This window comes from Salmo salar, chromosome 06 (genome assembly GCF_965601325.2).
Source record: "Salmo salar chromosome 06, fSalSal1, whole genome shotgun sequence".
Classification (NCBI taxonomy): domain Eukaryota; kingdom Metazoa; phylum Chordata; class Actinopteri; order Salmoniformes; family Salmonidae; genus Salmo; species Salmo salar.
This window is the reverse complement of record NC_138296.1, coordinates 31,882,740-31,910,000: the sequence shown is the minus strand read 5'-3', so window position 1 is coordinate 31,910,000 and position 27,261 is coordinate 31,882,740. Positions and strand designations below refer to the sequence as shown.

At 44.3% G+C, this 27,261-nt stretch overlaps 1 protein-coding gene across 1 annotated transcript in view; it reads right to left on the bottom strand.

The window, feature by feature from the left end:
• LOC106601567 (potassium voltage-gated channel subfamily H member 6-like) overlaps positions 1 to 27,261 on the bottom strand; it is a 40,282-nt gene that overhangs the window by 8,812 nt on the left and 4,209 nt on the right. Inside the window, exons 3-9 of the mRNA XM_045720136.2 lie at positions 21,661 to 21,813; positions 21,245 to 21,348; positions 20,691 to 21,030; positions 20,543 to 20,593; positions 19,660 to 19,874; positions 464 to 889; positions 1 to 299 (exon numbers count right to left, since the gene is read on the bottom strand). The exon at positions 1 to 299 is cut by the window's left edge and continues 119 nt beyond it. Of these exons, the coding sequence (XP_045576092.1) occupies positions 1 to 299; positions 464 to 889; positions 19,660 to 19,874; positions 20,543 to 20,593; positions 20,691 to 21,030; positions 21,245 to 21,348; positions 21,661 to 21,813 (1,588 nt within the window). The remainder of the gene's footprint in view (positions 300 to 463; positions 890 to 19,659; positions 19,875 to 20,542; positions 20,594 to 20,690; positions 21,031 to 21,244; positions 21,349 to 21,660; positions 21,814 to 27,261) is intronic.

Sequence of the window (27,261 nt, the reverse complement as noted above, 5' to 3'; positions counted from 1 at the left end):
TCCTTGGTGGAGGGGCCGGAGGCAGGATCTGTGTCGTTGTATGGTTTACCAATCTGTTCAGCCAGGTTGTCCAGCCAGCCGATCTTCATGCCTCCGATGCGGGCCGAGTTGGTGCGCTCCGCGTTGCCGATGGCGTACCAGATACAGGCCAGCCAATGGGCGATGAGGGCAAAGGTGCACATGAGGAGGAAGAGAACGGCGGCGCCGTACTCTGAGTAGCGGTCCAGCTTCCGCGCCACACGCACCAATCGCAGCAGTCGAGCAGTCTTCAGCAAGCCAATCAGAGTGGTCGTCTGGGGCTGAGAGGAGAGAGGTTCAAAGTACAAACAAAGCAATTCATGTAAAAGAACAAGAAGATTTATGAGAGAGTCTTTGTTGAATTGGTACACTGACCAACACTGCAAAAAAGGACCAATACTACACATAGATTCAAATGATCCACCTTCTCCTCCATCCATCTCACCTCATCAGAGCCAGAGCGGAATATGAGCAAGTCAAAGGGGATGGCTGCCACTATATCAATGAGGAACCAGCCTTTGAAGTAGTGCTGGGCGATTCGCCCCGGGTGGCTGACCACCTCGTCATTGTGATTGACATATGTGGTCCGGAAGTTGATGAGAATGTCCACGATAAACATGACGTCCACCACCAGGTCCACCACGTTGAGGGGGTTGCAGGTGTAGCCACAGGAGCGCCGGAGCTCGTCCTCCACCTCGTTGAGCAGGAAGGCAGCGGAGTAGGGGGTGAAGACAGCCGTGTAGATGACCAGCAGGAGGATGACCCAGTCCCACACCGCCTTGAAGGGACTGTAGTGGAGGATGGTCCACTTGTGGATGCGAGGCGCCTGGAGCTTGTACTCTGGCAGGACATCAGCCCCTAGGGACAGTACCTAGAAGGGGAGGGTGCAGAGACGGTCAGAGAGTCCTGCTGAATCTAGATTAATCATGGGCAGTAAAAGTGGAACAGAATTGAAACAGAATATCTTCACAATGGTCCCTCACCACCCTGCTGAAAAGGCCTTGATTAGAACCCGATAATATGAGATGATAAGCCAAACAGCCTTAGCAAAATGGAAAGCTGTATAAGAAATGGGAAAGAGAGTGAGTCATGTCAGAGAATTGTGCCGAGAAACCCGAGGGATGTGGGTTCAGGGAACCAGAGCAGAAGACAGTTCAGAAGAGAGGAGCAGAACAGGACCTGATATTGTCTTTGTTGTGCCCTTTGGGGGAAGGAAGGGGAGCAACTGTGTTCTGTCTAACTACCTACTGTGTCTGACACCGCGGGCCTCCAACCCACATGTCTCTCACCTCAGCACAACTAGAACAGCAGCAGCAAAAAAACACAACAACCCTCCATTAGCTGTTCAAGCACTGTCACAAATCAATCAGAGTTAATGTGTATTCCAGAGTGAGTGACAAAGAGGGACAAGTAGTGTGTGTGTGTGTGTGTGTGTGTGTGTGTGTGTGTGTGTGTGTGTGTGTGTGTGTGTGTGTGTGTGTGTGTGTGTGTGTGTGTGTGTGTGTGTGTGTGTGTGTGTGTGTGATACAAAGCAATGAGTGTAAATGTTCACACAAACATCCCTCAGTCTCACAGCTAACCAGTCATGTTGTCATGAAGACAATTATGTCCTGGAGTATAAACAATATCTGTCTCAAAGGACCCAACACAAACACTGTAGAAGCCAACGCACAGCTTTTCACAAGACAAATATCTACATGGTTGACGGGGGTCTGATTTCTGAGTGTTCAACACAGTCAGTACAGCCAAATAGGAACCAAATCAACTATAATAACCAGTATGTAAATCATAGGTGCAAATTCAAATACAGAGAGGACCTTAGTGATTGTGTTCTCATAGTGACAGCACAGACCATAATATTACCTAAAAATGTATATTTTCCTCACACACCATCATCGAAACCACAGTATCTGAATCGACAACAATAACCCAAGAGATCACACTCACATAGACCATTTCAATCAGTCTGCCCCTAGTGCTCTTACTAACCGGTACAACGATGAGAGCCTCCATATCCAAGAGCTCCAGTTTATCCTGGTCCCGACCACAGCAGCAGCAGGAGGAGGAGGTCCCCCTCAAAGTCCCCAGCAGCCCTCCCTGTCTCCCCCGGAACAGATAGGTCCTCCCCTGCTCCATCCTAGCCCGCTATGTCCAGCACAATGCTCCAGATCAGCTACCCAGTGGCCCAGTGCCTATGTGCCCAGCTCTAACAGACTACTGCTGGGGAGTGGACCCTCTCTGGCTGCCTGGCTGTCTGTACCCTTCTCCCCCGCCCCACACCGCTCACTGGCCTTTAAAAAGACCCTGCTGCAGCTCACCTGCCACACCATGTGACCCCCTTCACTGTCCCTCGGCCAATGGCAGAGCAGGGTAAGTGCCCTAATTTACAAGCAAATCGACAGGGATTGTTGCAAAGAGCTGGGTGATTTTGGTTCATTTTCACTAACACCTTTTGTGAGTGCTTGTGTAGGAGGGCAGTATTGGTCAAAAGTGTCTGTGTGCTTGATGTAGAGGCTGTATGGATGACCAGGGTTGTTCTCTTGATAAGTGTGTGAATTAGACAATTTTCCTGTCCTGCTAACCATTCAAAATGTAATGAGTACTTTTGGGTGTCAGGGAAAATGTATGGAGTAAAAAGTACATCATTTTCTTTTGGAAAATAAAAGTAAAAGTTGTCAAAAATATAAATAGTAAAGTAAAGTACAGATACCCCAAGAAACTACTTAAGTAGTATTTTCAAGTATTTTTACAGCTCTGGACATAGGCAGACCATGGTGCACAATGTGCTGTCTGATATCACCCATATGGGCTCCCGAATGGTGCAGCGGTCTAAGGCCCTGCATCTCAGTGCAAGAGAAGTCACTACAGTCCCTGGTTCGATTCCAGGCTGTATCACATCCGGATGTGATTGGGAGTCCCATAGGGCGCCGAACAACTGGCCCAGCGTCGTCCGGGTTTGGCCGGGGTAGGCTATCATTGTAAATAAGAATTTGTTCTTAACTGACTTGGCGAGTTAAATAAAAGGTTAAATAAATAAAATCTGTTGTTGTCTCACTCGAGATTCATGACAGTTAACATGTGCTGCAGGCTAGGCTGGTGCAACCTCCCTGATCAACATGTGCTGCAGGCTAGGCTGGTGCAACCTCCCTGATCAACATGTGCTGTACACTAGGCTGGTGGAACCTCCACAGTCAACATGTGTTGCAGGCTAGGCTGGTGTAACCTCCCCAGTCAACATGTGTTGCAGGCTGGGCTGGTGGAACCTCCACAGTCAACATGTGCTGCAGGCTGGGCTGGTGTAACCTCCCCAGTCAACATGTGTTGCAGGCTGGGCTGGTGGAACCTCCACAGTCAACATGTGCTGCAGGCTGGGCTGGTGGAACCTCCACAGTCAACATGTGCTGCAGGCTGGGCTGGTGGAACCTCCACAGTCAACATGTGCTGCAGGCTAGGCTGGTGGAACCTCCACAGTCAACATGTTCTGCAGGCTAGGCTGGTGGAACCTCCACAGTCAACATGTTCTGCAGGCTAGACTGGTGGAACCTCCACTGGCTCATCCTACTTTGCATGTATAGTTTGCATAACTATGAACATAGCCATGGTGACAGAATAATCTGTAATAACACACAGCGTTACCATGGTGCCCTTGCTGCCAATTCTCTCCAATGTCCCTACTTAGCTGGATCACAAAATACAGATACATTAAATGCAGCATGTTCAGTGCTACAAGGTTTTTGCCCTACTAAATAACCTGAGTACAAGGTGAAAGCTTCCTATGACAATGTCCATCTCTTTCCAGAACATCTGACCTCTCTCAACCCTCACAGCTTTGATTCTTAAATGGAAAAGATGTTCAGACTCAAAGTAAGAGAACAAACCTGTAAGGCTAAAGTCCCCACATACAGTCAGTCTTAGAGGTCTTAGTCTTAGTCTTAGAGGACACCACATGGTTAGCCTCCTATCGATTCCCATCCAGACTACACACTGCCCACTTACTGCTCTATGACCCAACTCTCACCCAGTCCAGGGGGTGCTGCTCCAGTAGTCAGTAAACTAATCCAATACAAGGAATAGTAGGACTGAGCTTTAATTAAATGGATAGTTCAGTTAATGCATTTCTTACCCTGAATAAACAATTTGAAACAACAAACTGAAACAATTGACTGAAGACTAAGGATGTCAAAATGCACTGCAGAACCTCTCATAGCAGAGCATTTAAAGTACTGTATGTAACCGATGTGAAATGGCTAGTTAGTTAGCGGTGGTGCGCGCTAATAGCGTTTCAATCAGTGACGTCACTCGCTCTGAGACCTGAAGTAGTTGTTCCCCTTGCAGAGGGGCTGCGGCTTTTGTGGCGCGATGGATAACGATGCTTCGTGGGTGTCAGTTGTTGATGTGTGCAGAGGGTCCCTGGTTCATGCCCAGGTTGGGGCGAGGAGAGGGACGGAAGCAAGACTGTTACATGTACAGATGTAGGATCTTAATTTGAGCCAGTTCGATACAGCAGGAAAATAGTTCTGCATCAACAGGAAATGTGGATTATAATTAATGGCATTTCAAAGTGGAAATGATAAACTTCAGATGCCTTTTTAAACCTCAAATACACAACACATTTTACATTTTCTGCATCAAATGAAGATTCTACACCTGCAGTACTGTTTGCTACATACCTTATGAAAGGAGACCTGACTGCTGGGGGCTACATAGGGCTCAGGACCTTAGGCCTTATTGCTATCAATGTTTGTGGCTAAATGAGGGTTGTGATTCAACGTGACATTGTGTTCTTTCTATGACAGATGCGTTCTCGTACCAACGATCAGGATTCTCCCCCTGAGGACTGAATTTAACATCTAACATGATGAACCTGAGGGATGGGCAGTGTGCGTGTGTGTGTGTGTGTGTGTGTGTGTGTGTGTGTGTGTGTGTGTGTGTGTGTGTGTGTGTGTGTTACCCAGATTCCCTCATCTGGGTAATCTCAGATTATTGACATCATTTCCAGTCCTGTTTCATAATGACAGCCTGAATAAGATCCATGCCGTCTGCACCACAATGTTTAACTCAAACCACTCAGGGCTTATAACAGTTAACAGTCCTTATTGGAAAACACAATGACATCTGACATATAATACAACAAATACCTTTTTAAAGATTAAAAACAAACACTAGCTATTTGCATAAAGAACACCTAACTATGTTAATACTTCAGTAACAATCCAGTCTGAAATTAAAAACCTCTGGACACTAGTTTTGTTTCATACACCAAACAAACACCACTAAGGTACTGTGAACTGTTCTCTTTAAATTAGAATAATCATTTTCAAAACAAAATGAAATTTGATTCATGCTAATCAAATGAACATTCCAAATTCCAGAGACCAACAAGTACCCTGGAGCCCACAAAACATCAACATAATTATCACCTACGAAAAAAAAGTGGGCGACAAGTGACACGAGACAAATTATGACGACAACAAGATGACATCAGCACTAACAACATCCGTCACAGCCCCTGCCTCACTGTCAATACGGAGGATGGAGCTCGGTAGCCTGCTACGAACCACCAGATGACCATGAGGGTAAGAGGAGAGGCAGAAAAGGACAGGAGTGAGACAGGAAGAGAAAGAAAGAAGAGAATAGGGAGTGAGAGAGTAGAGTTGGAGTACTCACAGGTTGGAGTTTCTGTTTCAGGCTCATGTTGAGGAGTGTGGCTGGAAGAGAGGGCGGGAGAAAACTGAGAGAGGGGAACGTTTGTAAACACGCCCTCCCTCTCCCTCTCCCTCTCCCCTTCCCTCTCCCTCTCCCCCTCCCCTTCCCTCGCCCTCTCCCCCTCCCTCTCCCTCTCCCCCTCCCTCTCCCTCTCCCTCTCCCCCTCCCTCTCCCTCTCCCCCTCCCTCTCCCTCTCCCTCTGCACCTGGCAGCCCAGCCCTCACAGCTGGAGCCCCGCGGCAACACTGCTGCTAATACAGTATGCACAACACACACACACACACACACACACACCACACACACACACACACACACACACACACACACACACACACACACACACACACACACACACACACACACAGACTCACACACACACACACACAGACTCACACACACACACACACACACACACACACACACACACACACACACACACACACACACACACACACACACACACACACACACACACACACACACAAACACATACATACAGTACACTCAGACACAAACTGAGACACACACACACAAACACACACATGCACACAAACCTATAGCTAACACAAACAAATACAGTATACGCAGAATCATGAAGCATGTTTTAATTTAGAAAAACATAAACAATATCCGTAGGTAGCGTCTGGAGCAGTGGAGGCTGCTGAGGGGAGGACGGCTCATAACAATGGCTGGAACGGAGCGAATGGAATGGTATTCAACCATTTGTTTGATGTATTTGATACCATTCCATCAATCCCACTCCAGCCATTAGCACGAGCCCATCCTCCCCAATTAAGGTGCCCCCAACCTCCTGTTGTCTGGAGTTATTTTAGTAAGAATTGTTCTACCCTACAGACTTAGTCAGAGACAGGGGGTGCAGTAGGGGGAGATGTAGGGTCTGTCTCTCTCACTGACTGTCATTCACCATCTTTCACTCTTCTACGGACCACTGATTGTACAGTCAATCACATAATGTGCTTAATCTTACGCAGACTAATCAATACCAGCAAAGATCAATGACAGGGATAATTTCCCTCTTTTTGTAAGGCGCAAATCGAAATTCAATTATAAAAGAGGGGATTACCAAGAAGCTCAGTTGCGTAACGAGACGTGACCCAGGCAAAATCCTACATGCATTCTGTACTCATAATAGATAAGGTAACTGCCATGTTGACTGCTTTTTCAGACCATTTATTTTGACCAATGGATACTTGTTTAGTAGTTAGCCACCGTAATGTGCTCTTGCAGTGATAACGATCTGTTTGACCTAAAAACTGACTATTATGTCATGGTGGAGATTTTCCTTGTTCAGAACATTCTAGCTCTTCAAACGATACAGGGATACGGTAAGAACAACTTGTAGAGAGAATGGACTGGAGGTGGAGAAAAGGAGAAAGGAAAGGGGAGAACCAGAGAGATAGAGGAGAGAAGATGGAAGATAATGACTGACACCTTGTAGACATCAACAAACATAATGGAGAGTGGAGGACAGACAGACAGACAGACAGACAGACAGACAGACAGACAGACAGACAGACAGACAGACAGACAGACAGACAGACAGACAGACAGACAGACAGACAGACAGACAGACAGACAGACAGACAGACAGACCTCTGCTGCCCTCTACTTCCATTAGTTGCAGAGGCCAAGGTCATCGTCAGTGTCAGGCCGCGCAGAAGGCCGCTCGATACCCCCCTGCCTCCCAACGCCTCCCCTTCCAGCATCACCAGAGGGCCGCTCGATACCCCCCTGCCTCCCAACGCCTCCCCTTCCAGCATCACCAGAGGGCCGCTCGATACCCCCCTGCCTCCCAACGCCTCCCCTTCTAGCATCACCAGAGGGCCGCTCGATACCCCCCTGCCTCCCAACGCCTCCCCTTCCAGCATCACCAGAGGGCCGCTCGATACCCCCCTGCCTCCCAACGCCTCCCCTTCCAGCATCACCAGAGGGCCGCTCGATAACCCCCTGCCTCCCAACGCCTCCCCTTCCAGCATCACCAGAGGGCCGCTCGATACCCCCCTGCCTCCCAACGCCTCCCCTTCCAGCATCACCAGAGGGCCGCTCCATACCCCCCTGCCTCCCAACGCCTCCCCTTCCAGCATCACCAGAGGGCCACTCGATACCCCCCTGCCTCCCAACGCCTCCCCTTCCAACATCACCAGAGGGCCACTCAATACCCCCCTGCCTCCCAACGCCTCCCCTTCCAGCATCACCAGAGGGCCACTCAATACCCCCCTGCCTCCCAACGCCTCCCCTTCCAGCATCACCAGAGCATAGGGCTGTTACAGTGACTGTATTACCGTCACACCAGCAGTCACGAGTCATATGACCGCAGTCAAATTCCATGTGACTGTAGTCACGGTAACTAGGCTTCTCAAAGCTCTGATGATGCTGATGGTCATTAGCAGCCTACCAAACTTGCTAACTGCTTGGTACTCAGCACTCTATTGTCCCTCTAATCACTCTGACATCAATGCAAATGTTATCAAAAATAAAATAAAACACTTCATGAGAGCCCATGAGCTCATGTTGAGCAACATTTCTATAGGCTATGCAATTGCGTGAGAAAACAACAACAGGAGTATAGTCGACCTGACTGGCATGAAAAGGAACCACGGGAAAAGCGTTTTCCATTCACTATTTAAGTGCATAGATTACATGTATTTTTCCCCCTGCCCCTGTTCCGAGACAGGTGCATGATAATGATCCATTCTAAATCAAAACAAATTTCACACATATATTATTTAGTATATGTAAAGACAAGATTAAATCAAGAATAGTCTGATGGGTGACAATATAAGCCTATCACTTCTGAATAATATATTATCACTTGTGAATGATGCCCAGCTTGTAAGGCAAGAAACAGTTCATGCTTTTTTTTCGCACACCTCATGTAGCCTAGCCCAAAGGCCTATGTGTTTTGATAAGGTTTGTATCACAACAAAGCTCTCCCTCGCCCTCCATTTGGCAAATCTGACCATAACTCTATCCTCCTGATTCCTGCTTACAATCAAAAAATAAAGCAGGAAGTACCAGTGACTCGCTCAATACGGAAGTGGTCAGAAGACGCAGATGCTAATAAGAAATCCCTCTATGCCCTCTGACGAACCATCAAACAGGCAAAGCATCAATATAGGACTAAGATTGAATCATACTATACCGGCTCCGACGCTCGTCGGATGTGGCAGGGCTTGCAAACTATTACAGACTACAAAGGGAAGCACAGCCGCGAGCCCAGCGACACAAGCCTACCAGACAAGCTAAATAACTTCTATGCTCGCATCGAGGCAAGCAACACTGAAGCATGCATGAAGCATCAGCTGTTCTGGATGACTGTGTGATCACGTTCTCTGTAGCCGATGTGAGTAAGACCTTTAAACATGTCAACATTCACAAGGCCACAGGGCCAGACGGATTACCAGGACGTGTACTCCGAGCATGCGCTGACCAACTGGCAAGTGTCTTCACTGACATTTTCAACCTGTCCCTGACTGAGTCTGTAATACCAACATGTTTCAAGCAGACCACCATAGATCCTGTACCCAAGAACATCAAGGTAACCTGCCTAAATGACTACCAACCTGTAGCACTCACGTCTGTAGCCATGAAGTGCTTTGAAATGCTGGTCATGGCTCACATCAACACCATTATCCCAGAAACCCTAGACCCACTCCAATTTGTATACCGCCCCAACAGATGCACAGATGATGCAATCTCTATTGTGCTCCACACTGCCCTTTTCCACCTGGACAAAAGGAACACCTACGTGAGAATGCTATTCATTGACTACAGCTCAGCATTCAACACCATAGTACCCACAAAGCTCATCACTAAGCTAAGGTCCCTGGAACTAAACACCTCCCTCTGCAACTGGATCCTGGACTTCCTGATGGGTCGCCCCCTGGTGGTAAGGGTAAGTAACAACACATCACCCTCAGGGGTGCATGCTCAGTCCCCTCCTGTACTCCCTGTTCACCCATGACTGCATGGCAAAGCACGACTCCTACCACATCATTAAGTTTGCTGACGACACAATGGTAGGCCTGATCACTGGCAACGCTGAGACAGCCTATAGGGAGGAGGTCTGAGTCCTGGCAGTGTGGTGCCAGCATAACAACCTCTCCCTCAATGTGATCAAGACAAAGGAGATGATTGTGGACTACAAAAAAACAGAGGACCGAGCACTGGTATGGTAACTGCTCGGCCTCCGACCGCAAGGCACTCCAGAGGGTAGTGCGTGCAGCCCAGTACATCACTGGGGCCAAGCTTCCTGCCATCCAGGACCTCTATACCAGCCGTTCTCAGAGGAAAGCCCAAAAAATTGCAAAGGACTCCAGCCACCCTAGTCATAGACTGTTCTCTCTGCTACCGCACAATAAGCGGTACCGGAGCTCCAAGTCTAGGTCAAAAAGGCTTCTTAACAGCTTCTACCCCCAAGCCATAAGACTCCTGAACAGTTAATCAAATGGCTACCCAGACTATTTGCATTGTCCCCACCCCACTCCCCATTTTTACACTGCTGCTACTCTGTTTATTATCCATTCTTAGTCGCTTTATCTCTATCTACATGTACATATTACCTCAATTACCTCGACTAATCGCTGCCCCCGCACATTGACTCTGTACCAGAACCCCCTCTATATAGCATCGCTACAGTTATTTTATTGTTGCTCCTTAATTATTTGTTATATTTCTTTTTTTTTTCTTCTTCTTTAAAACTGCATTGTTTTAAGTAAGCATTTCCCTGTAAGGTCTACTACAACTGTTGTATTCGGTGCATGTGACAAATAAAATTTGATTTGATTTGATTACAGCCTAACTGACATATATAGGCGGAGCATGAGTTTCAAGTTTGGGGAAAATAATCTTTACATGCATTATCGCATTTCCGTCATTTTCGATAACAGTGTTTTCCCGCTAATTGATTGCATTTTGGAACATTTACACTTATAGCCTACTGCCGTGTGCGCATTTCTGTGCTTATAATGTGAAGAAATAGCGTAATAGTTTATCAACATTTTAAGGTAAACATTATGATCTGTTGCTTTTCAAAGTTTTTTGATGCGAGTTGTTGGATTAGTTTGGGATCTATCACATCCCACAACTTTCCCAGAGTATGTTTGTAATATTTATTTATTGCACAGAAGGACAAGTTGACCAATAGAATAGGTCAACTTTTGTACTATGGGGGATAGTAGATTAACATAGGCTAGTGATTTTGCTGTTTGTTAGGCCTTCTCATCTTCTTGGCTGACGAAAATATGGACTGTTCTAACATCTTCAATATGCGCTTCGGGAATTCGCACAGTTGCGTCCCCGATGTGTCTTCACTTGTAGCCTCCTTCTTAGATGAAATGCCTGTGAGAAGGACCCAACCACATGACAAGCATTGGCAAATAATCATTGAAATATCCGAGAGAGCCATGTGAGTGAGAGGTGTTTCGGAGCACGGCAGCCAGGAATTATAATTCTTATATTCAGCCTAAGGGCACAACGGCCACTTTGGCCTTCAAAAGGCATGGATTTTACTGCCACACAAGGGAGATGCCGCCGGGAAATCCGAGGCCTGGTTAGAATATTATCAAGTGCTTGTCAAATTGTGAATGAGACTGGTTAAATGTGTAGCCTGCACAAGAAACAAATCAGAGCTCATGCCTTTCATGTGACTTTTTAAAAATCATAATTTGAGTCCCATCATGCAGCCTGAGAATGTATTAAAAATCAAAACATTTGCCCAACATTTGTATCACCACTAAAGTTACATAAATAACTCTAAATGAAGCATACAGGAGGACCAAGTTCTTTGTTAGCCACTCAACACTGAATAGCCACATGTACAGTGGGGGAAAAAGTATTTGATCCCCTGCTGATTTTGTACATTTGCCCACTTACAAAGAAATGATCAGTCTATAATTTTAATAGTAGGTTTATTTGAACAGTGAGAGACAGAATAACAACAAAATAATCCAGAAAAACGCTTGTCAAAAATGTTATAAAATGATTTGCATTTTAATGAGGGAAATAAGTATTTGACCCCTCTGCAAAACATGACTTAGTACTTGTTTGCAAAACCCTTGTTGGCAATCACAGAGGTCAGTCCCTTTAAGAGTATGCTCCTAATCTCAGCTCGTTACCTGTATAAAAGACACCTGGGAGCCAGAAATCTTTCTGATTGAGAGGGGGTCAAATACTTATTTCCCTCATTAAAATGCAAATTAATTTATAACATTTTTGACATGCGTTTTTCTGGATATTTTTGTTGTTATTCTGTCTCTCACTGTTCAAATAAACCTACCATTAAAATGATAGACTGATCATTTCTTTGTCAGTGGGCAAACGTACAAAATCAGCAGGGGATCAAATGCTTTTTTCCTCCACTGTAAGAACTCCCTCAAATAGTTTAGAGAAAATATCCTTTCCATTTTATTCAGCTATGTTCAATTGTACTCTTCATACTATAAAATAATAAAATATAATGCCACAGAATTTTAAGCAAATCTTGTCTGCTAACTAGTGTAGCCCACAGCCATATGGCATTGCCATATCAGGGCCTAACATCAGGACAACTCAGAGTATGCTATTCTGTTCTTCTGAAATAGACTACATTTTCTTCATATCATGTTTCTTTAGACCTGTTTAAAATAAATAATGTATTTATTGTGAAGGTGTAGGCTATATTACATGGATTTATTAGACTTTTTTAAATGTAGATGTTCCAAAGGTCTGCATCAGTGGCTTGTAGGCTACAGTATGCATGGAAGCCAGGAGATGCTAAACGTCTTTATGTTAATTAACGGTCAATTACTGTGAGACCGGCAGTTATTTGCATGACTGCCACAGCCCTACCAGAGCAACATGTTTCATAACCACCCACCTTGACCCCTTCCACCCCTGCCAGCAACACAAACAGACACATGATAGCAGAACAGCTGGAATACTCACAGTCACTGATGAAAGTGGGAAATAATCGTGGGAACGGGAAGTAGAGGGATTGAGTATGAACTGCACGTCTTAACAATAGGGCTCAAGCCCCATACTGTATATCATGCTCTGATATGATAAAAAAAAATACAAAAATAAAATATATATATATATATACACACACACAGTCGTATATATATAGTTTGCTGCTTCAGTGTCTTTAGATATTTTTGTCAGATGTTACTATGGAATACTGAAATATAATTACAAGCATTTCATAAGTGTCTTTGACACTTATTGTCTTGACAATTTCATGAAGTTGACGCAAGACCTCTCCATTCCTCCCAGGCATGCTGTCAATTAACTTCTGGGCCACATCCTCACTTATGGCAGCCCATTCTTGCATAATCAATGCTTGTAGTTTGTCAGAATTTGTGGGTTTTTGTTTGTCCACCCGCCTCTTGAGGATTGACCACGAGTTCTCAATGGGATTAAGGTCTGGGGAGTTTCCTGGCCATGGACCCAACATATCTATGTTTTGTTCCCGAGCCACTTAGTTATCACTTTTGCCTTATGCCAAGGTGCTCCATCATGCTGGAAAAGGCATTGTTCATCACCAAACTGTTCCTGGATGGTTGGGAGAAGTTGCTCTCGGAGGATGTGTTGGTACCATTCTTTATTCATGGCTGTGTTCTTAGGCAAAATTGTGAGTGAGCCCACTCCCTTGGCTGAGAAGCAACCCCACACATGAATGGTCTCAGGATGCTTTACTGTTGGCATGACACAGGGCTGATGGTAGCGCTCACCATGTCTTCGCCGGACAAGCTTTTTTCCGGATCCCCCAAACAATCGGAAAGGGGATTCATCAGAGAAAATGACTTTACCCCAGTCCTCAGCAGTCCAATCCCTGTACCTTTTGCAGAATATCAGTCTGTTCCTGATGTTTTTCCTGGAGAGAAGTGGCTTCTGTGCTGCCCTTCTTGACACCAGGCCATCTTCCAAAAATCTTTGCCTCACTGTGCGTGCAGATGCACTCACACCTGCCTGCTGCCATTCCTGAGCAAGCTCTGTACTGATGGTGCCCCGATCCCGCAGCTGAATCAACTTTAGGAGACGGTCCTGGCGCTTGCTGGACTTTCTTGGGAGCCCTGAAGCCTTCTTCACAACAATTGAACCGCTCTCCTTGAAGTTCCTGATGATCCGATAAATGGTTGATTTAGGTGCAATCTTACTGGCAGCATTATCCTTGCCTGTGAAGCCCTTTTTGTGCAAAGCAATGATGACGGCACATGTTTCCTTGCAGGTAAGCATGGTTGACAGAGGAAGAACAATGATTCCAAGCACCACCCTCCTTTTGAAGCTTCCAGTCTGTTATTCAAACTCAATCAGCATGACAGAATGATCTCCAGCCTTGTCCTCGTCAACACTCACACCTGTGTTAACGAGAGAATCACTGACATGATGTCAGCTGGTCCTTCTGTGGCAAGGCTGAAATGCAGTGGAAATGTTTTTATGGGATTCAGTTCATTTGCATGGCAAAAAGGGACTTTGCAATTAATTGCAATTCATCTGATCACTCTTCATAACATTCTGGAGTATATGCAAATTGCCATCATACAAACTGAGGCAGCAGACTTTGTGAAAATTAATATTTGTGTCATTCTCAAAACTTTTGGCCACAACTGTACAGTACCAGTCAGTTTGGACACACCTACTCATTCAAGGGTTTTTCTTTATTTTTACAATTTTCTACATTGTAGAATAATAGTGAAGACATCAAAACTATTAAATAACACATATGGAATCATGTAGTAACCAAAAAAGTGTTAAACAAATCAAAATATATTTTATATTTGAGATTCTTCAAAGGAGCCACCCTTTGCCTGGATGACAGATTTGCACACTCTTGGGATTCTCTCAACTAGCTTCATTCATGAGGAATGCATTTTAATTAACAGGTGTGCCTTGTTAGAAGTACATTTGTGGAATGTCTTTCCTTCTTAATGTGTTTTAGCCAATCAGTTTTGTTGTCACAAGGTAGGGGTGGTATATAGAAGATAGCCCTATTTGGTAAAAGACCAAGTCCATATTATGGTAAGAACAGCTCAAATAAGCAAAGAGAAATGACAGTCCATCCTTACTTTAAGACATGAAGGTCAGTCAATGAGGAAAATGTAAATGTTTCTTCAAGTGCAGTCGCAAAAACCATCAAGCGCTATGATGAAACTGGCTCTCATGAGAACTGCCGCAGGAAAGGATGACCCAGAGTTACCTCTGCTGCAGAGGATAAGTTCATTAGAGTTATCAGCCTCAGAAATTGCAGCCCAAATAAATGCTTCACAGTGTTCATGTAACAGACACATCTCAACATCAACTGTTCAGAGGAGACTATGTGAATCAGGCCTTCATGGTCGAATTGCTGCAAAGAAACCACTAATAAAGGACACCAATAAGAAGAAGAGACTTCCTTGGGCCAAGAAACACAAGCAATGGACATTAGTCCGGTGGAAATCTGTCCTTTGGTCTGATGAGTTCAAATTTGAGATTTTTGGTTCCAACAGCCGTGTCTTTGTGAGAAGCACAGTAGGTGAACAGATGATCGCTGTATGTGTGGTTCCCACCATGAAGCATGGAGGAGGAGGTGTGAGGGTGTGGGGGTGCTTTGCTGGTGACATTGTCTTTGATTTATTTAGAATTCAAGGCACACTTAACCAGCATGGCTACCACAGCATTCTGCAGCGATACACCATCCCATCTGGTTTGCGCTTAGTGGGATTATTATTTGTTTTTCAACAGGACAATGACCCAACACACCTCCAGGCTGTGTTAGGGCTATTTGATCAAGAAAGAGAGTGATGGAGTGCTGCATCAGATGACATGGCCTCCACAATCACCTGACCACAAACCAATTGAGATGGTTTGGGATGAGTTGAACCACAGAGTGAAGGAAAAGCAGCCAACAAGTGCTCAGCACACGTGGGAACTCCTTCAAGACTGTTGTAAAAGCATTCCAGGTAAAGCTGGTTGAGAGAATGATAAGAGTGTGTAAAGCTGTCATCAAGGCAAAGGGTGACTATTTGAAGAATCTCAAAAAATACATATATTTTGATTTGTTTAACTCTTTTTTGGTTACTACATGATTCCATATGTGTTATTTCATAGTTTTGATGTCTTCACTATTATTCTACAATGTAGAAAATAGTAAAAAATAAAGAAAAACCCTGGAATGAGTAGTGGTGTCCAAACTTTTTACTGGTGCTGTATATATATTTTTTCATCATGTCAGAGCACGATTATATATATGATTGATTGATTGTGAATGGGCAGTTTGACTTGCTGCTAATTTTAGCATAAATATATATATATTGTTTCTATACTGAACAAAAATATAAACCAACATGCAACAATTTCAAAGATTTTACTGAGTTACAGTTCATATGAGGAAATCAGTGAAATTAAATAAATTCATTTGGCCCTAATATATGGATTTCACATAACTGGGAATACAGATATGCAACTGTTGGTTACAGATACCTTTAAAAAAAATGGGGCTCACAATGGGCCTCAGGATCTCGTCACGGTATTTTTGGTAATTCAAATTGCCATCGATAAAATGCAATTGTGTTTGTTATCCATAGCTTATGACTGCCCATACCATAACCCGACTGCCACTATGGGGCACTCTGTTCACAACATTGACATCAGCAAACCGCTCACCCACACAACGCCGTACACATGGTCTGGTCTGCGCTTGTGAGGCCGGTTGGACATACTGCCAAATTCTCTAAAACGACGTTGGAGGCAGCTTATGGTAGGGAAATTAACATTAAATTCTCTGGCAACAGCTCTGGTGGACATTCCTGCAGTCAGCATGCCAATTGCACACTCCCTCAAAATCTGTGGCATTGTGACAAAACTGCACATTTTAGAGTGGCCTTTTATTGTCCCCAGCACAAGCTTCTTGATATGCCACACCTGTCAGGTAGATGGGTCATATTTGAACAGGAGAAATGCTCACTATCAGGGATGTAAACAAATTTGTGCACAACATTTTAGAGAAATAAGCTTTTTGTGGGTATGGAACATTTCTGGGATCTTTTATTTCAGCTCATGAAATATGGGACCAACACTTTACATGTTGCGTTTATATTTTTGTTTCATGTACATTATCTCTAAAACACTTACTTTTTAGAAAGAAATTGTTGAAATCGTCAAATATCAGTTGGAAAGGTACAAGGTTGGGGTAAATTCCATTTCCAATTCCAGTCAATTCAGGAATTCATTGAAATTCCAATTCTCTTCAATGCTTTTCAATGAGGACAATTTGGAATTGAAACGTGGTTTACTTTCTGAATTGACTGGATTTGAAATGGATTTGACCCCAACCCTGGGAAGGCAACATAATTAGCCTGGAGAAATCCAGTCTGTTTGTGCTAACATTTCACTCCTTGCCACTCCATGTCATGCCAAACATGATGATTTCTCCATGCAAATTATCTTCTAGATGTGTGAAGTTGTTGGTGAGGGTGATTAAAAAACAAACACCACAGCTCACATAATTTGATAGTACATGTGTGTGTTATTTATAGTCAGCAGCTGAGGACTACCAGGAGCAGGTTTGGAGGAAGTGGAGAGGAGGCATCTATTGGCCTGATCGATTTTTCCATTGGTAGGAACTAGAGGCACGCCAAATTGCCTCCCATGTGCACCCAGCGAGCAAGGCAGGGGGCATTGACACGGCAACCTAAAGAGCTCACCTCTCACTCAGAGCAATGCTAACATTAGCAGCAAGTCAAACTGCCCATTCACAATCAATCAACTAAATTCTGATGATATAAACCATGTTATAACACTCAAATGTAAGACATGTACGTTCACTTGACACACACACATCTAGTAATACCACAAAAAACCCTAATATTGAGTCACATTGCTCCACTTGTAGTGGACAAGTGAAGTCAGGGCAGCCAGGGTTAGCGTGTGGGTTCATCTGGCTGGTGGCCCCTCTGACTGTCCCACCACAGACATGTGGGTCAGTGTGCTACGCAGTGGTGTTGTGGGGCCATCTCACTGCGTTAGTGTTTCCATGGCATTACAGGTTATGACAATGTACTCAAACTTAGTGTGATGACATGTGGGTGTGAGAAGTTCTTCTGCTGGCACAGATGTCACACTATGGAAGGTGGGATCTTTCTTTCACACATACAAACTGTCTTTTCCCCATTCTCCCTCTTTCATATACATGCAGAGAGACAAGAGCATATAGTACAGTAGTGATGTTAAATAACATCTCCATACATGTAGCCAACAAAATGTTCATACAGGAGATAATATCCTCTTACACACTACATAACGAAAAGTATGTGGACACCTGCTCGTCGAACATCTCATTCCAAAATCATGGGCATTATTATGGAGTTGGTCCCCCTTTGCTGCCTAAACTGCCTCCACTATTCTGGGAAGGCTTTCCACTAGATGTTGGAACATTGCTGCGGGGACTTGCTTCCATTCAGCCACAAGAGCAATAGGGAGGTCGGGCACTGATGTTGGGCGATTAGGCCTGGCTCGCAGTCACCGTTTCAATTCATCCCAAAGGTGTTTGATGGGGCTGCACTGGGGCAGGTAGCGTTCTCCCGGCATCCACCAAATCCAGATTTGTCCATCTGACCGATAGATAGTGAAGTGTGATGCATCATTCCAGAGAACGCGTTTCCACTGCTCCAGAGTCCAATGGCGGCGAGCTTTACACCACTCCAGCCGACGCTTGGCACTGTGCATGCTGATCTGGCCAGTACAGTACTGTAATACTGTAATATATGTCATTTACGTAGCAGATGCTTTTATCCTAAGTGGCAACAGTGAATCTTTATATTTTCTGTAAGTGACCCCAGTTGAAATCGAACCCACAACTCTGGTCTTGCTAGTGCCATGCTCTTATGAACTGAGCCACAAACAGGACCACTACAATACATAAGTACAATACAATACTGTAAAATACAATACATATTACAGTACAGGTGGAAGATATATGATTGTCATCCCCATGAGCGTACCACCCTCCTTCAGGCCATGAATGAGTCATGTAATGACATCAATCCAGGCTGTGTCAGGCTTGGATTCTCCATGCCAAAAGGTTTTTCCCTAGGTGCATGAACAATGAGGACATTTACTGCGATGTCGATGAGAACCAATGGCCAAATGCTCAAGACAGGCTTGATGCAAACTAATGCTTGCTAAATGTTATGTTTCTTTCATTTGATTACAGTACACCTATGTTGGAATTATATCTGAACAATACAGATATTTCTTTCATCAATTGTGAAAGATCACACATGGGATATAAATTATCGAAATTTGATGTTCAGTCAATTTCAATAGATAGTGCAAGTGTATTGTCTAATGTGAAAACAGTACTGTAGCATATTATATTCAAAGGGCATTTTGAAACATGTATCTATTGGATTAACTAGCTGTTAAAATAACTACATTGAGAAGATATTAATATGTTGTGTTTTGATGATGAAATAAATGTTCACATGGTATTTCACAGTACATTTATATTTTGGATGAATGGCTGGGTGGTGAAAGATGCATTCAAACTAAATAAATGCACAATAAAACGTTTTATGAGACTTGCCGTGTTACATGTGTTACCAGTTTGGAGTTTTGTATTAAGAAAATTCACCACATACTTTTGAAAACAGCACCAAAGTGACTGAAAAAAACGTTAATTTTATATATCGTTCCTGTTTGTGTGTTTGTGTGTGTGTGTGTGTGGATGCATGTGGAAACTCTTGAGTGACATGCAGCTGCTTCATCAGCAGAAAGCTTGCAACACAGGAAGTCAGACCGAAGAGATGTAATCCACCACTTCTCAATAGCCCAATGTTCCTTTTACACAACGTCCTGTGTACACAAGCCGTACACATGCCGTTCTGAAAAAGGTTGAGTCAGGTAATCACACGGTTGTGGTTGTGTGATATGAGTGCTAGTGAGGACCATGTGTCTCACCTGTGTGACATGTGTGACCTTCTCTGTGACATCTCGGTGGCGGTCCTTTACTTTGCTGGGAGCGATGATCTCGATCTCAGTGGGCGAGGGCGGTCGCAAGAGGTCGGAGGCGAAACTGAGTGTGAGGGGGTTACGAGTGCTGGTCCTGCGAGTGCTGGTCCTGCGTCGCATCAGGTCCGAGTCTGAGGTGGAGCTCAGAGTACCGGCCTTCAGGTCTGCACACAACAACACTCATCTCTCATTACTGTGTCTCTATCTATTTTCAACGACTAGGTTACATATTATATGATCATTCAAATCCTTTATTTAAACTGCAAGTAACACATTCAGAACTAAAAATATAATGTGTTATAATGCAATTTCCATTCCTCTAGGTGAGAAACATCTTGGTTTATACTGAGCAAAGCATCTGAGTGAGAAAGATACAGAGAAAGTGTATTATCTATTTCACTTGTTTTGGCAATGTAAACATGTGTTTCTCATGCCAATAAAGCCAATTAAATTGAATTGACAGAGTAATGAAATGAGAGGGAGTGTGTTAATGCATTGCGAGGATGCATGTATTCCTCTACATTATTTCCCTGGGGTAGATGGGAAGTCCACAGCCCCACACTCCATAGCCCATAGTATTAGCTGTGTGATGAGTAAAGGATGGCCTCTGAGTGACTGGGACTCCTATAGACCTGGCACACACACACACGCACACGCACACACACACACACACACACACACACACACACACACACACACACACACACACACACACGCACACACACACACACAGGCTATAGGTTAGAGGCATTGATTAGTGACCCTGCTGCTGCACATGCTCAGTGTTTGAGGAATGGGAGTGAGGATTCGCATTTTCTAGAGAACAGAATACCTCCAACAGGCCCAGGTAGCTTTGGCTTGGTTTGTTTTGATTCAGATGGAACTGTAAGAGGAGACAGCCACATTTCTTCCTGTCAGAGGGGGTACAAAAATGGCAACAGACTACACTTTTGACTGGGTACACACACACACAAACTCACTGCTGTTGGAGCGTGGGTCTCCTGGTCGGCCCGACTCAGCCCTCATGCTGTCGAGGTCATCCAGGGAGGAAGCTCTGCGGAGGCTGCCGACAGTCTCTCTGGAGCGGCTCCGGGGCAGGACCGTCCTGGGGAAGGCTGCACTGGAGAAGGGGCTGCTGGGGAGGAAGGGCACGCTGGGTTCCAGCCGCTCCGACAATAGGGACAGCAGTTTGGGGGAGTAGTGGCTTGCAGGCTGGGAGGACTCATGGTCCTGCTCTATCAGCGCCTCTGTCTCAGACTGCATGCAGCTCTCCTTGGACGGGATACGGAATTCTTTCAGAGGGATCTCTTCACTGTTGGGCTGAATTAGGGAAGGAGGAAGAGGACAATCATAGGTTAAATATTGTACTAGATTTCTACTTACTGCTAAATGTATGTGACTGAAGCTATATTCATTACAAAACATAAGAGATACAGGAACTGAGATAATCAAGATATATTATATGTAAGGTCATATTTAGACGAGTACTGTGTGTATAGGCCTATGTGTGTATGGGAGTCTCTGGCCACCTTACCTGTAGGTAGTCCACCACCACCCCCTCAAACTGGTCTTTGGCGAGGGAAGACCGACGCATTGCACGTACCAATGGCAGTCTCAACTTCAGCCTGCGACTCTGCCCTGAGAAACCACAGAGGGCTTATACATCCACATTACATAAATACACCTAGAGTACCAGGATGTAGTCACATTCTGTATGTTATAACACAGCTACATTCAACATGGAATAAACAGGTTGATGCAGACAGACAGACAGACAGACAGACAGACAGACAGACAGACAGACAGACAGACAGACAGACAGACAGACAGACAGACAGACAGACAGACAGACAGACAGACAGACAGACAGACAGACAGACAGACAGACAGACAGACAGACAGACAGACAGACAGACACACTGTCATCACACACACACTTTCCACACTGACCTGCCCATACCCAACCCTGGGCCACCCTCTGTCTCAGACCTGGTTTCTTGAGGGAGGGGTCAATGATTTCCTGGAAGTTGAGGATGAACATGATGACCTGTCCCTCCGCTTTCTTCACAGGAACCACATCAATCAGACAGGGCCTGCAGGTCCCTGCAGGGGGGAGAGACATAACATTATAAAGCTGCTAATGGCCATCCTAACCTGGGCTCAAAGGTAACTAAGTAGACTTCAGGACAGCTCAAGTAACTATAAATATTGTTTAATATTATCTGACTGTGCTCTCTTTAACACTGAACACATTTAGACTCAGAGTCTCAGGTTTCATGGTTGGTGGGCTGTTACTGCCATCTCATTTCAGTTTTATGTGGAGAGGCCTTCCAAACAGCTGTACAGTCTTGTAGTTTCTTTCCATGACTGGATGTTTTCCCAGGGCATTTATGAGACCCTCCTTTCTGTTTAAGTGAAGCCAGGGTGGGGGCTGTCAACATGTCCTAGCATAGGAGAAACCGATAGAGGGGTGAAGCAGCAAATGAGATATAGAGTGAGATAGAGAATAAGACCAATGAAAATGTAGACAGACTGTAGGAAGAGGGGAGGGAGAGAGCGGGCGAGAGGGAGAGCTAGAGAAAGAGAGAGAGGAAGAAAGAAAGCAAGATAACTAAAGAAGAGAGGGGTTTAGAGTGGTATATCAATCGTAGTACTGAGCGATTAGGGCTTTTTGAGGTGCATTCTTCTCTCTTCTGTAGTAGGCGTAAATGAAACACAGACCGAACAAGTAGATGTGCAATGGATTATAGTCATTGTAGTTAATTACCATGTTTTATGCACTAAACTATGTAGAATATTGGCTTGTTCGAAACTACAACTACCTACTACAAGTTCTTGAAATTTTCGGCATTGACCTCTGCAGCAGAGGTAACTCTAGCTCGTCCTTTCCTGCAGCGGTCCTCATGAGAGCCAGTTTCATCATAGCACTTCATGGTTTTTGCGACTGCACTTGAAGAAACGTTGAAATTTTCCTCATTGACTGACCTTCATATCTTACAGTCATGATGGACTGTCGTTTCTCTTTGCTTATTTGAGCTGTTCTTTCCATAATATGGACTTGGTATTTTACCAAATAGGGCTATATTCTGTATACTACCCCTACCTTGTCACAACACAACTGATTGGCTCAAACGCATTAAGAAGTAAAGAAATTCCACAAATGTACTTTTAACAAGGCACACCTGTTAATTGAAAGGCATTCCAGGTGACTACCTCATGAAGCTGGTTGAGAGAATGCCAAGAGTGTGCAAAGTTGTCATCAAGGCAAAGGGTGGCTCCTTTGAAGAATCTCAAATATAAAATATTGATTGTATTGTTTAACACGTTTTTGGTTACTACATGATTCCATATGTGTTATTTCATAGTTTTGATGTCTTCACTATTATTCTTCAATGTAGAAAATAGTAAAAATAAAGAAAAACCCTTGAATAAGTAGGTGTGTCCAAACCTTTGACTGGTACTGTAGGTAGAAGCTTACGAATAACATTTTGGGTGAGTTTGGACATTTACAAGTGAATGTGAATGAGAGACATGGTGCAAATGAACAAAGTTTGACACATGCTTGTTTGAAGGAAAAACAGTACTGGCTCTGGAGCAGCATGTGTACACGCTGTGTCTGTGTGGAGTGCGGAGTCGCTAGGGCAACGGACCTGCCTGCTCTGCTCTGAGAAAATGGGGGAGGAGACGGGCCGAGAACAGAGAGGAGAAAAAATGCAAGGAAATCAAAAGATAGCAGTGACAGTTGTACAGATAACTCATCCAAAGGGCTTTGACTTCTCAAACATTGTCACGACTTCTGCCGAAGTTGGTGCCTCTCCTTGTTCGGGCGGCGTTCGGCGGTCGCCGTCACCGTCTTTCTAGCCTCCACCGATCTACATTTCTTTTTCCATTTGTTTTGTCTGTATTGTTCACACCTGGTTCCCATTACATTTTAATTATTTCCCTATTTAACCCTCTGGAGCCATCATGGTTTTGTGCGTGTTTATTGTTGTCAGTTGTCTCGTTTATGTGATTCTGGATTTTCGTTCTCCTTGTTGGAGGATTGATTTTGAGTAAAGTTACTATTAGTACTCATCTCTGTGTCCTGCGCCTGACTCCGCCTTACCTACATCACCTAGACTCTGACAAACATGGCAGAAAGCTAACACAATATGATGCCCCGTCACCTTATTAATTCAGCACTTACTTAGATACTGTGCATTCGGAAAGTATTCAGACCCCTTCACTTTTTCAACGTTTTGTTTCGTTACAGCCTTATTTGTCCTCATCCATCTACACACAATACCCCAGAATGACAGAACAAAAACTTGTAGCAAATTTATTAAAAATAAAAAACTGAAATATCACATTTACTGTACATAAGTATTCAGACCCTTTACTCAGTACTTTGTTGAAGCACCTTTGGCATTGTTGACTTTCAATATAAAACACAACCCTGTCAATACACAGATGGACTCCCCTGTTCCTGCTTACTCCCATTGTGCTATAACACAAACAAACATGTGACTGGCTCAACTGTTCTGGGGAACTACGGTAAGTCTCATAATGTAAAATAATGTGACAGGTGAAAAGAAGAACACGGTCTGCTTTATCTCCTAGCGCTCTCCTAACATATTGCACAAGTTGACTGCAGGTACTCACCTAAAAAACAGACACAAATATGACAATTTACAGAAAAACTTCAAAGAAACAGTTTCAAAGGTATTGACGGTATTGAAAAACCATCCTGTGGCTATTTCCAAATACCCTGGTATATGGGGTATACTGCCCAAGCCTAATTGATTCCCATTCAAAATCCTATTTTCCCTAACCCCTAAACCTAACCCTTAACCAAACCCTAATGTAAAGCATCTGTGTGTAGCTGGTGAGATGAGTCAGGCGCAGGACAGCAGATATGAGTAATGAAAGCAATTTTACTCAATAATATCACAATAGACGTTGTATAAATACAAGGCCACAAAAAGATAGACCGCAATACAATAAACAATTACTCACAAACAAACATGGGGGAACAGAGGGTTAAATAATGAACAAGTAATTGGGGAATTGAAAGCAGGTGTGTAAGACAAAGACAAAACAAATGGAAAATGAAAAGTGGATCGGCGATGGCTAGAAGGCCGGTGATGTCAACCGCCGAACACCACCCGAACAAGGAGAGGGACCGACTTCGGCGGAAATCGTGACACCTAACCCTAACTCCAACTCTTAACCCCTAATCCTAATTGTAACCCTAACCCCTAAACCTAACCCCTAAGGCTTAAACAGCCATTTTCATTGTGGGGACCGGCAAAATGTCCCCGGAGTAATGTCCCCAGGAAATGTCCTTGTTTTACACACACACACACACACACACACACACACACACACACACACACACACACACACACACACACACACACACACACACACACACACACACACACACACACACACACACACACACACACACACACACACACACACACACATTAACAAACAAACACATTCATTCAGTTTTAGGATCAATTAAGATCAATCAAGTACAGCAACATAATGCATTTTTATTGTGTATGATGAATTGTACCCATTTACAATTCATTCGTGCTTGTGTGCGCACCTGCGTTCATGACTGTATGCATTACTGGGATACAAAATAAATAGACGTTCAGTGGATTTGAGCTGGCACACTGACAATATTTCCATGACAACAAGCTCTCCGACACGGCACTTCTCATGCCCAAATGACCAACGTAACGGCATTGTGTCTACAGCCTCACTAGCCAGGTCTGTTTGCTTGTCCCTCTGTCCTTGGCAGGGGTCGCAAACAAACGGGAAAATAATGACATTTTTAAGGAACAGAATCAGAACCAGACCAGGGAACGAAAGTGATCTATATTGTTCTGGAACAGAACCATTATTTAAAAGTCCCATAAAAAAAATGCAACAAAGCGCCTATGCAAAGCTCTTCCTCTGTCAATCATTAACTTCTTCCAAAGTCTGCCAGCTGAAAATCTTTGCCAGTGTGTGTGCGTGTAGCCTATCTGCCCCTCAGAAGCATAGCTGTAGCCTGCGGACATTACAAACATAATTCAGAAGATAGGGAGAGAGATTTTTTATTACAGAAGGATGGATTAACTTTTTCAATGCTAGTTAGGGATCCTATAGTTCACATTGGATTTATTAACTATAAAAAGGTAAGATGTGTTTTTAATTCAGGTGCCGCTCTGCACACGCAAGCTTGTTAGCTAGCCAGCTACTCTGGTCCAACGTTAAGCCAACTCTGAAGTTCAAAGACATTCAAAAATCTTCCAGAGAAGCCTCTCCTCCGTAGGTATAATTCTATGGGCCTAATTCAGATAATGCATGTCATCACAAGATCCCCAGCGTTTCAAGCCAAGCCTCCTCCCCTACCCTCTCTCTCTGTCTCCCCACTCGCAAAATTTCAGTTGCATCTCACGCCCTACACTTGTCTTTCCATAACGCATGTGAACAACTCACTGAGCTATAGCGTGCCAGCTCTATAGCAAGCTGCTCTATCCATACTGTATGATTGGAAAAGTCATTTAATGTCGAGCTAAATGGAAAATAAATAAAGGTTTAAAAAGGAACAGAAAGTAACGATATAAACGGGTACTTTGGGGGGGTTGAACCGGTTCAGAACTGTATCTTGCTGGTCGGAACAGTGTAACGAAAAAAATGATATATGGTTCTGTTCAGAACCAAACGATTGGAAAATAATTTTGGTTCCAACCCCGGGTCCTGTGTACATGTACAAGAGACAAAACACAGGACCATACAAGTATTGTATTTTTTTTTATTTAAAAAAATCACAAGAGTAGTGCACTGGGCCTTTACTTGTCCTGTATTAGCGGACATATATAGCCTTCCGTAGCGCGGGCAAAAAATAAATAATCTGCACTCCCCTATCCCCCTGCAGCACCCCCACCCCCAAAACTACCTAGTGCAGCTATGCACAGGATGGGAATGGGGAGTGGGGATGTCACGCCCTGATCCGTTTCACCTGTCTTTGTGATTGTCTCCACCGACCTCCAGGTGTCACCGGTCTTCCCAATTATTCCCAGGGTATTTATTCCTGTGTTCTCTGTTTGTCTGTGCCAGTTTGTCTTGTCAAGTCAACCAGCGTGTTTTTCTGTGCTCCTGCTTTTTCTTGTCTCTGTTTTTCTAGTCCTCCTGCTTTTGACCTTTTGCCTGCCCTGACACTGAGCCCGCCTGCCTGACCATTCAGCCTGCCCTGACCTTGAGCCTGCCTGCGTCCCTGTACCGTTTGGAACTCTGACCTGGTTCTGAACTTTTACCTGTCCTCGACCTGCTTCTTGCCTGCCCTTTGTTGTTTAATAAATATCAGAGACTCGAACCATCTGCCTCCTGTGTCTGCATCTGGGTCTCGCCCTGTGTCGTTATAGGGGATGAATAAACATGTTGCAGGTGAGGTAAGCAGGCCAAGACAGCTCCACCATGTCCACTCCCCAGACAGATAAATTAGTAGATGAGAGTTCACTGAGTCTGCAGCAGTTGGCTCCACATACTGTAACACTGCATCATACAGAAGCA